Source organism: Chrysemys picta, chromosome 21 (assembly GCF_011386835.1).
Source record: "Chrysemys picta bellii isolate R12L10 chromosome 21, ASM1138683v2, whole genome shotgun sequence".
Classification (NCBI taxonomy): domain Eukaryota; kingdom Metazoa; phylum Chordata; order Testudines; family Emydidae; genus Chrysemys; species Chrysemys picta.
In genome coordinates, this window is record NC_088811.1 from 5,375,728 (window position 1) to 5,387,013 (window position 11,286).

At 43.5% G+C, this 11,286-nt stretch overlaps 1 protein-coding gene across 2 annotated transcripts; it reads left to right on the top strand.

Moving 5' to 3' along the window:
- Positions 1–777: 777 nt before the first annotated feature.
- On the top strand, positions 778–11,008 carry PEX10 (peroxisomal biogenesis factor 10). Of its 2 annotated transcripts, XM_005292757.4 has the most exons (6): positions 778–1,012; positions 2,188–2,268; positions 2,891–3,288; positions 3,858–4,033; positions 5,404–5,539; positions 10,730–11,008. In XM_005292757.4, exons 1-6 carry the CDS (start codon positions 793–795, stop codon positions 10,796–10,798), a joined length of 1,080 nt encoding a protein of 359 aa, XP_005292814.3. In that variant the 5' UTR covers positions 778–792; the 3' UTR covers positions 10,799–11,008. The 2 variants fall into 2 exon arrangements, with proteins under 2 accessions (XP_005292814.3, XP_042710008.2); XM_042854074.2 differs by lacking the exon at positions 2,188–2,268.
- Positions 11,009–11,286: the final 278 nt, after the last annotated feature.

Below are 11,286 nucleotides of genomic sequence, written 5' to 3' on the forward strand. Positions count from 1 at the left end.
TCATGGTTGCTGAGAAAAGCTTGAAAACCTGAAGAAAGCACCTTCTACTAGAAGCTCAGAAACTGGAAGACAAGGGAAAAGAACCCAAAGTGTATTATTGAAACAAATTTCATGATTTTTTTTAGGGGGAGGGAGGCTAACCCATCTTTTTTAACACTTTAAGTTGGCATCACTGGGCTTCTGCCACAGCCAAATTGCCCCGTTTGGAAAGGGTCCAGACACCACATGTTAATAAATAATAATAATATCTAGCTCTTCTATAGCACTTTCCATCAGTTGCTCTCGAAGTGTTTTACAAAGGAGGACGGTACCATTACCCCCATTTTACAGAAGGAGGAACTGAGGCACGGGGAAGGGAAGGGAGTTGCCCAAGGTCACCCAGCAGGCCAGTGGCAAGGCTGGGAATAGAAGCCAGATCTCCCAAGTCCCAGTCCTCCATCCATGAGGTCTTGCTGCCTCCTTACCATGGGCCCATCCTGAATGGTGTGCGGGCGCCTGGGCGTCTCTGCAACGCAGCCCAGGGGATGGGCAGGGTAGGCAATGCCAGGGGACATCGCCATGGCAACACCCCCAGGACACTGCCATAGAGCTCTGGCGGGAAGGGGCAAGGTGGCTGCCGTGAGGAATTGTGGGTACTGAGTGCGGTATTGGTTGCGGTAGCACTGAGGCCCCAGGCCTGCTCTGCCCCTTTAAGTGGCTCTCGCCCCTCCCATCTTGGAGGTGCTGTGATGACGCACAACTCTTGCGCCTCGCGAAGCCAGCCTATTACGTCAACCTAGGCGTATTACGTATATGCTAGTGGCCTACGTTATCTTCGTGACGCTACGTACAGCGGACGGTGGCCGAGAGAGGGAACGTTTCTTCCCGTTCCTATCCCCACCCCCACCCCCGCCGCTCAGGATGCCGCTGGCTCCGGCTGGGCCCGCGCACCTGGTGCGCTGCGGGCAGAAGGATGAGCTGTATCGGAGCGGCTTGCGGAGCGGGGCTGGGGCAGCGCTGCACGGGCTGGCGGGTGAGGGGCTAGGACTGGGGGGGAGGGAAGGGCGGGGGCTCGCGTGGGCTGGAGTGCGGGGAAGAGAAGGGCGGGGGCTCGCGTGGGTTGGAGGAGGGAAGAGAAGGGCGGGGGCTCGCGTGGGCTGGAGTGCGGGGGAAGAGAAGGGCGGGGGCTCGCGTGGGCTGGAGTGGGGGAGGGAAGAGAAGGGCGGGGGCTCGCGTGGGCTGGAGTGGGGGGGGAAGAGAAGGGCGGGGGCTCGCGTGGGCTGCAGTGGGGGGGGAAGAGAAGGGCGGGGGCTCGCGTGGGCTGGAGTGGGGGGGGAAGAGAAGGGCGGGGGCTCGCGTGGGCTGGAGTGGGGGGGGAAGAGAAGGGCGGGGGCTCGCGTGGGCTGGAGTGGGGGGGGAAGAGAAGGGCGGGGGCTCGCGTGGGCTGGAGTGGGGGGGAAGAGAAGGGCGGGGGCTCGCGTGGGCTGGAGTGGGGGGGGAAGAGAAGGGCGGGGGCTCGCGTGGGCTGGAGTGGGGGGGGAAGAGAAGGGCGGGGGCTCGCGTGGGCTGGAGTGGGGGGGGAAGAGAAGGGCGGGGGCTCGCGTGGGCTGGAGTGCGGGGGAAGAGAAGGGCGGGGGCTCGCGTGGGCTGGAGGGGGGGGAAGAGAAGGGCGGGGGCTCGCGTGGCCTGGAGTGGGGGGGAAGAGAAGGGAGGGGGCTCGTGTGTCAGAAGAGCGTGCAGGGGCCTGGTCCCTGTGCACAATGCAGTTCTGGAGCTGTACCTGTTGTTTACTTCCCCTACCCCGGGTAGGTTTATTGAACCCTTTCAAAGTTTGAGGCCTAGCCAGCCCCAGCTAGTCCATGGCTCCCCTTAGCCCTAACAGTCACTGTAAGAGGCTGAGAGCTTTACTCCTGGGTTTATTAAAAGTATTCCTGGCAAGTGGAATTTTGCTCCTTTAAAAGGCAAAGGTCATATTCTTGTGTTACTGCCCAGCTGTTCAGGTTATTAAACCTAAAAACAAAACAAACTCCTCCCTCATCTTCTACCTCCCTTCCTCACCGTCTGCCGTGTCTCCTAGTTTGGATAATGAAAATGGAGTAGTCTGTCTGATGCACAGTGCTGCAAAGTTTGGGCAATAATCACTGCTGGGGAATGTTTTAAATCCAAACTGGTTTTGGAATAAATTTTGTTATTAATCTTACCTTTTAGGTACTAAGAAATGGTTGGAATGGAGGAAAGAGATTGAACTTCTTTCTGATGTAGCATACTTCAGCCTCACCACTTTGTCTGGTATTGTTCATAAAGTTTATTTGACATGGTTTGGGGGGTAGGGGGAGTAAACAACAGGTACATGGTTTTTTGGGGGGGAAGGTTGAGGGTATGGTTCTGGTGTGGAGAAAACGGACTCTGTTTCTGTGATTTATTTGTTGGCTGAGTTAATTACCTGCTTACAAATATTTAATGGTTCTGGGTTGCTGTCAGTAGTTAAACGTAAAGGGGGGGCGGGTCCTAGAAGTTTGGTTATTTTTATAGATGCCTCTTTTTGTTAAATGTAAATACAACTTCAAATATTTGGTTTGTTTAAGATATAGCATTTATTTAAAATCCATGTGAAACAACCCATCGTTTACTATCTTGCTCCCACCAGCACTATTGGAAGACTGCTTTCTGAAAACAGGGCCTGTACCATGAAGAATTATGCATTATGGTAGTAAGCTTGGTGTTTGAGTAATTGCAGGATTGGGCCCATAAAAGATTTATAGTTTAAACGTAATGATCACATCATTTGGCACTGAAATTTAAGCCACCTTTGGCGCTCCTAAACATGGCATCTGTTTTAACAGGGCATGTCAGTAATGAAAATAAGAATCCATCTTACCCATCTTCTACTTTTGTCCATGTTATCTTTCAGGTTATCAAACTCTTGGTGAAGAATATGTTAATATTGTCCAAGTTGATTCTTCCAAGAAGAGAATCCCTTCTCTGCTTCGAAGAGCCATTTTGATTTCTCTTCATACTGTTTTGCCTTATTTGTTGGACAAAGGATTAATCCATCTGGAACATGAGTTGCAGACAGAAACTGGTGGATCTAGAACCTTGCAAAGCAATGGTCTACGTGGCAGGACTTTGGTACGAAGCTGGGTGCAGAAACAAGTTGGCAGGCTGACAGAACAGCAGAAGAAAACCCTTTTACAAACTGTGTATGTCCTCAAGCAATGCATCCCCCTGCTCCGTAGGCTGCATCTGGCAGTATTTTATATAAATGGCCTCTTCTATCACATCTCTAAAAGGATCACTGGAATATCTTATGTACGTTAAAGAATTCGTTGATTGAAGACACTTTTCTTAACGTAATGTAGTATTTTGGCTTCAGCAACAGTATTGAATGTAAAAGGGATGTAGAATTTGGCCTGTGATGATCAGTAAATTGGGCAGTGCCTAATAATTTTAGAGAGAGTTTTCAATAATTCATGAGAGAGGGTCATGTCTCCCCCCTTCCCCCTTATTGGTCACTGCCAACAAATCTAGATTAATTAGAGACCAGTTCAGGTCCTAATGTAATTCTAGAAAACAAGTGAATCTAGCCAAAACTATATTTGGGGCACATGCATTCACTGCTAGTATGTGTGGAAGCATTGGTAACTAACTGGTGTGACTCTATTGTATGGGAAATCTGATATATACAGTCTTAGGTTCTCATTTTTAACTGCACTTTTCAAGCTAGTGGCTTAATGTAATGTAAAACTGTGTCTTCAGGAAGATTATGGGAGGAGGTGGTCAAAACTGAGATACTAGCAGATCCATGGTGAGGCTCATTAATGAAAACATGACCTTTTGGATGGTAATTTAGTTTCTCTTTTCCTGTCTGAACTATGCAGCTTCGTGTTCCAGGATTGCGTGGAGATGACCAAAGCGTTCGATCAAGTTACAAGCTTCTTGGGATAGTTTCACTGCTGCATCTTGTACTAACAGTTGGTGTTCAGATATACAGCTTCCAACAAAGGCAGAGGGCAAGACAGGAGTGGAAACTACACCGCAACCTCTCATATCCAAAGTATGATGTTCCTAACTTGCTGGGAAGCGGGTGGAAGCAGGAATAATTGTGTGGGAATCTTCTTATCTATAACTAATGGGAAATTCTGTGGTGGAGCTCCAATCACAGCTAAGCACCAAGGTAACATAAATACTATAGGGTAGGTGGAAGGGACTTCTTCGGATGCTATGCAGAGAATTGCTATACATCTTCTATCACTAATGAGAATGTGTTCAATTACAGTAGCCAGATAGGACACCATTGTGCTAGGTACTGTGCAAACATATGACAGACTGCCCCAGCCCCCAAAAGCTTGTGATATTGTAACTTAATGTGACTAAAAAAGTTGTCGGTCTGAGTCCTCACCCTCTGATACATTTTGCCAGTAGGAGATGTCTATACTGCATTTTAAAACCCGTGGCAGAAAGGCTCAGAGCCTATAGCTACAGACTGGCTCAAGCTCTGGCACTAAAACCAGCAGTGTAGATAGCTCTGCAACTCCACCCCCTTAGCATCAGAGCCCGAAATCTAGCCCAAGCCTGAATGTCTACACCGCTGTTCTTCGTGCTGCAGCACAAGGCTGTAGAGTCAGTCTGAGACTCGCTGCTACAGGTTTTAAAACCGTGTAGATTTAAACACATACACCCATCCATCCTCCCAATTGGCTTTAATTGTCCACTTTTGTTGAAAATCTCAGCTGATGCCAGGGATTAAATGGATTATGGTGACTGAACTACTCTCCTCCTACCAGAGGTGGGCTTTTCAGGGCAGGATTGAGGCATACTTACAGCACAGGCAGCAGTACATCAACACTTCCACCTCACTGGCCTTTCCACATGACCCTTATTGTCAGGCCCTGGACTCATGTAGGGCAACCACTGGCAGCCTGTCGTGTTGTCCCTTTTTCTCCACTCTCACTCACCTGTGCAGTGTCTGGGCTCTTTTAGGTGCTGCTGTTACTTTTTTTTTTTTTTTTTTTTTCTTTGAAATGTGTGACTAAAGGGTGTTTTCAAAATTGTATCTCTGTCACTTTTCTCAAACTTCAATTTTAGCAGATAATTGCCTTTTCATAGACTATTTTTAAGTTTTCAAATAACTTCACATTCAAATAAGAAAAATGTTGCCTTGACACTAGTGCTCCTGTTCCTTGTCCCCTTCACTAGAAGCATAGCATGAATTATGGTCCAGGTTGTCTTGGGCAACTCAGGCTGTGTTCCTCATACCTCATTCTATGTCAGTATCACTGACATTTCTGAAACGTTCTTAATGAGGGGAACGTGTATAACTCTTGAGCATAAGTGGATTTGTTTCCATACATTATATCAGTAGGAGTGTTTTACGTATTCTGGCTGTTACATTTTAGTTTAACTGTATATTTATTATTCAATCAGAAATCAGACTGAGGAAAAATCTGTTGTACGCAGTTCCCGATGCACATTGTGCTTGGAAAAACGTAGGCATGCAACAGCCACTCCCTGTGGCCACCTGTTCTGTTGGGAATGCATCACAGAATGGTGTAACACCAAAGTAAGTGGGAAGGAGTTGACTTTGAAAATGTGGAAGAACTATTGCATGATTATTCTGGAATAATTTTCAGATTCAGTAGTAAACTAACCTTCCCTTAGTAGTTAAGAGACTCAAAATCCCTATCCACATTTTGGAGTGGCCTGTGCTTGCCAAGGTGACCAGTTGACTTGAGCTGTAAACAAATGTGTAAATGTTCTCTGCATTACAGTAATGAGGGAAAAAGGACCTGAGTGTTTGTTTACAGCACCACTCTGGCTATGCAAACTCAGAAATGCTGTTGAACTTCATTGAAGTTGTGAACTTTGATAAATTATGGGATTAGTCATTACTTACATCTGGAGATGTGAGTTCCAATCATGATTTAAGTGAACCAAGAAAATAAACTGAGTATTTTCCTGGAGCCCAGTGAGCATTTGTCCATATTAAACCACCATATAAGTACAACTGGAAAAGCCCAGGAGTGGTGTAGGGCACAGCTAACACCTCCATCCTGGACTCAGCCTGTTAACCCTTCTTCATGGGCCACAAAATTTTTGTTCTATCTCTCCTACTTTTAATGACCTAAATGGTTGCATTTTGCTATGGATTAATTTTCCGTGCTGTGGCTTTTTTTCATGGGATGGTGGTAAGCTTCTTCATGAAAAGCAAAGCTTCCAGTAAATGAATCATAGGGTGGTATTTACAAATTAAAAATGTCTTATTAAAACATTTGGAAAATAAACTTTGTTCTACAAGTGCTTCCAAGTTGATGAACAAGTCAATATATCAGTTAAGTCCATAGTAGCTTAAATAATGTGTATTTTCATGGGTCTAGGGAAATGCATTTATCCACAGGGCAGCTTGTCTCAGAGATTTTAGGGCATGTCTGCACTACAAGAGATACAGTGGCATAGCTGTACCACTTTAGTATAGATGCTTACTACAACAACAGAAGGGATTTTTCTATTGCTGCACTCTTGAGAGGCAGTAGCTAGGTTGATGGAAGAATCCTTCCGTCAACTGAGCTGTCTATAGTGGCCCTTAAGTCAACCAGTGAAACTTCAGTCTTGAGCACTATAGAAAGTTAGGTTGACTTAAGTTTGAGATGTAGATCAGGCCTTAGATAGCAGACACGTGTTATAAAGTTAACACTATCTCTATGCAGGAGGGTCCCACCCTCCTGATTTTGTCAGTTAAACAGTATTTTTCCCAGGCTCCAAGAATAGTTTATAAACTATTACATACTAGCCATAGTCTGTTTTTAACCCTTTTCCAAACTGGAAAACCTGTTTGGTGATTTTGTGTGGGTAACAGGTTGTATGTTTTTTCATTTTGTCCCACAGTATTGACCATTCAGAAAAGTGAGATCCCTGAGTAGGGCTCATTATTTGTATATCATATTGGATGGGCACTTTAGAAGAGCTATTAACCCAGATGTACATTTTTCCTAACCAGTTTCCCTGTCTTATCAGAAGGGGAATACAATTATCTCCCACCCCCTCTGTACGCACACTACAAGTAATGAGCTGCCAGAGCATAAGAGCTGGTGGAAAATGCAGCGCTGCAGTTAAGTTGATCACATAGGAAAGTATACCTTCCAGGCCCAGGTATTTGACTGAGCACTTCTTTCTGGGGTTAAGAGTGATGATTATGTAAGAAGTACCTCTAAATGCTAGCACTTCTGACTCAAAAAGCCCAATTCAGCCCAGCTGTAAGCAGGTGCCATCCATAGATACCACAGGAGCTGTACCTGCTTACAGAAGATGAAAGTTTAACCCTCAGTGTGGTCCAGTATGGTATCATGAATCAGATTGATTGTGCATTCCTTTTCAAACCTTATTAAACCCTTCTATGACTGTGCACCACATAAACATGAGCAACTCTTGCAAAACAGAAAAATGGTAACTCATCTGTATACCCCCTCTTTTCCTGCAACTGAGTTAGCTTTTACTGTACATCCAACACTTCACTACCTACAAGACTAAGCTCTCCTACTTGATGTTAGAGGCTGGTGAAATTCCTAGATGCCAAGTTCACACTCAATAGCCTACTGGCAATTTCAGTATCATACACCTAGAGTCCAAAATGGAGAGTGAAACCCAAACACCAAAACTTGTTCAGAGGACTTCTACTTTGCACCTTCAATCAGCTGTAAATACAAAGATCTAGATATCCACACACCTGATGGTAGGTGGCACATTAGAGGCCCTTTTAGATCAAAAGGCAAAGACATGCTTTCTACAAGGCATACTATAGACTAGCATCTTTCCCTAGACAGCTTAGTGAGTAGTATTTCATGCTGAAATAGGTCTGACAAATGCCTCCTTAGGTTTGAAGTCCATGTTACAATCTACTTTGAATCAAGTAAATAAATTTAAAGTATTTCTGATCAAATTTGTGTATTACCAAATTTTTGGAAGTTAAGTGATTCCAGACTACTCTAGACTTGGTCAGCCTCTCATCCCCCTCACCCTCTTGACTTCTTAACCAGGAAAGGTTAGAAGATAACTAAGCTTTTCTATCTTGAGAGCAAACAGTATGCAAACTTCAGCACTTCCATGGATGCTTACAGTAATTCTGCCATAGGTTGTTAATGTCTCTTGAGTCTGCAAATGTTTCCCTTGTGCCAGCACTAATTGTGGCTTTAGTGTCTGAGCTCAGTAGCCTAGCAAAAGTGATAGCTATTGAGTAGTAAACATGTACTAAATAGTCTAGGCAAAGGAAAGTTCATGCAAGATGGCTCTCTCACACTGGCTATTAGCTAAGGATCAGTCTCTTTAAAATTTTGCAGCTTAGTGCATTAGAAAGTATTTTCTTCTTTTTAAATGGCAAAAAGAATGTATGGCACTTGTAAGACCAGATCTGAGTGAAATCCCAAGATGACAGATGGATCTCAAACAATAGCAATAAGCCTGGAATGTTCAGATGGTTCGAGCAGTCTGGCTAATATATGGCACATTAACTTTCTCTACTGGCCTTCTGAGTGCATCACTGATTGAAAAACTAAAACATCAATAGCTCTACATTGTAAGATTCTGAATAAGTAAACTGGTTTATAACACACTGAACAATGTCTGGTTGTGGGTTACTTGAGAGCATTCTTGGAAGATTTAAGTGAATAGGATAGAAGTCTGAGTTCATGTATAGCTACAGATAAAATTATCTTGAACATCATGTGCTAGGAGGAAGGTATTTTAGTGTATAGGAGGGAATTCGTTTGTAGTCAAGTGGCCATTTCAATTCTGGAGTTAGTGATCTTAGTCTTGGAGGGCAAGCCAGAGTGGTGCAATAGTAGCCTACTTGAGCTACTGCTTTTGATGGACTTCCCAGAGGCCTGTTCTGCTCACTGAAGGAGCTTGTAGATGGCACAAAAATTCTTCATCTTAAAGGGACAGGAATCTGGCCTAACACTGTAGGAGCAATCTGCCTCAGCAGGCGGTAGTACTCACATGCATGTAACCTCAACTGACAGATCATTTAGGGCTGTTATAGAACCTGCAGGGTCATGGGTTAGTGCTTTCTGTAGTTTTATATTGGAACACTCCATTTTCTTTCATCTTCACCTGCTTGTACCGTAGCTTCTGTAAGTTTTTTGCCTCTGTAGTTGGCAACCATTTAAATACAACTCCACAGCAATTTGTTTTTTAAAAGCCCAAACCTGTAAAGCAGGGTTTCTCAAACTGGGGGTCAGGACCCCTCAGAGGGTCACAAGGTTGATTACATGGGGGGGGGGGGTCATGAGCTGTCAGCCTCCACCCCAAACCCTGCTTTGCCTCGAGCATTTATAATGGTGTTAAATGTATAAAAAAGTGTTTTTAATTTATAAGGGGGGATCACACTCAGAGGCTTGTTATGTGAAAGGGGTGACCAGTACAAAAGGTTGAGAGCCACTGCTGTAAACTAACTACATTTACATAGCAGCCAGTGCTTAAATACAGTAGTGGGTAATTTAGGGATGCAAAAACCCTCAATGTTGCTATAAGAACTTTTACATTTTCTAACTCATTTGTATTGCACATGTACACCCTACTCCTTGTTGAGCTATTTTACTGTATGCTTACAGTATATGCATTGTGGCTGAGTTAATGCAACTATTAGGAAGCGTTACTGAGAGAATCCTAACTTTATTTTGCTTTAATATTTTAGTAATAGCTTTCATTTATCATCACCAGCAACTACATATTTACCTTGTGACCTGAAAGCTGCCTTTTATAGTAACTGAAATAATGGAGCAAAATTTTTCACTTCAGAATGAGTAAACTGCTTTCTAGTTAACTAGGTCTCTTTAATGAACATGTGCCCATGCAATATTTTCTTTATATGAATAGCTGAATTAAGATCTCATTGCTCATGAAGCACCAGCAACCTGTTTAATATAACAAGTATTTTTATCTCTTATGCTTGTGGAGCTAAAGAATGTAGATAAGTGATCCTGCCTAGCTGAGAACTAGAGACCTACAAGCTAGCTGAACAGCCAAAAAAGACAACATATGGTTTAATTTGTTGGAAAATACTGTTATTTGGGTAATATATTGGGTCTTTCATTTGACATAGATTTCCCTGGTTTTCCTATTTCATACAACAGAAAGGCTCACTTCAGTCCTCTCTGCTATAGCTATGAGTCAGCTGGAGCACTTGCGTAAACCACTGGCCTCTCACCTAATCTAGGTGGTCTTCCCTTCCACGTTGAACCTTCATTTATCTCCCCTCTGAGAATTGTGTACATCTTCTACCCTCACCAGTGGCTTGACTTTGGTTTTAAGTTCTCAGAAGAAGGCATTTAACACTAGTCACCCTTTTGAGCATTTTCATTTAATGTGACACTTACTGCCTGAACCAAGTAAGTTCTCCCGCATGTGTTCTTCCTTGTAGCAATATCTGAAGAGGATTTTATTGTCTACACAGCTAATAAAGGTTCACCTTGAGGGGCCACTAATGTACAGCTTGTTCATTAACCATGCATTATAAAGCTTAGTAAGGTCATGTCCTATACTAATAAAACATTGTCATTTAAATTAGGTGCAGTTAATTTGAATAGAGGATAGTGCTTTATACAGTTAACCTTGCCCTAAAAACTAGACAGAAGGAAAGATTAGTGTTTAGAATTAGGTAGGGCTACTCATTCCTTTGTCTAGATTCCTCCAATGTGCTCATGTTTAATTTTTTTTTTGGCTTATTAACACTTGGTAACTTAATCTTTCCCTTTTGTAGGCAGAGTGTCCATTATGCAGAGAGAAATTTCATCCTCAGAAACTGATCTATCTGCGGCATTATCGATAACTGTATCAAGCCACTACTGTTGCCCCTGACAAGATCCTAGGCTTCTCTATCCTTATCAGCCAAAGCAGCCATAATACAGTTTGGCTTAATCCATGAGCAAGACTTTATTTTGAGCCTAAATCTTTTTATAAAAGATAACTGTTTTTACTGCTTGTACAAAGGTGATCTTCTCATTCCTGTTACAAAATAAACTTGAAGTACTTCGGTCTACCACCTTCTCTGCCTGCTCTTGTACCTCAGACCTTGACCTGCCATGTTAAACATTATTCCTAAAAATTGCTTAGAGCAAGTGCTCTAAACTTATTTATGCTGTTTATTTGCATTTCACTTTGAACAATAAGGAGGCTATAGAATGAGGATATTAAGTAGACTATTGCTCTTGCAGTTAGTTGCAAACACTGTGGGAGGACTTAAATCCAAACAACCTTTCGTGGCATGCTTTTAGTATTATGGAAGTTTTAGGATTAAGACTTGCATATAAATGTTGG

Coding starts and splice junctions, on each gene's coding strand:
- PEX10 (XM_005292757.4), top strand. CDS start 793: ATGCTAGTGGCCTACGTTATCTTCGTGACGCTACGTACAGCGGACGGT. Junction 2,269..2,890: donor CAGCCTCACCACTTTGTCTG/GTATTGTTCATA, acceptor GTTATCTTTCAG/GTTATCAAACTCTTGGTGAA. Junction 4,034..5,403: donor CGCAACCTCTCATATCCAAA/GTATGATGTTCC, acceptor TTATTCAATCAG/AAATCAGACTGAGGAAAAAT.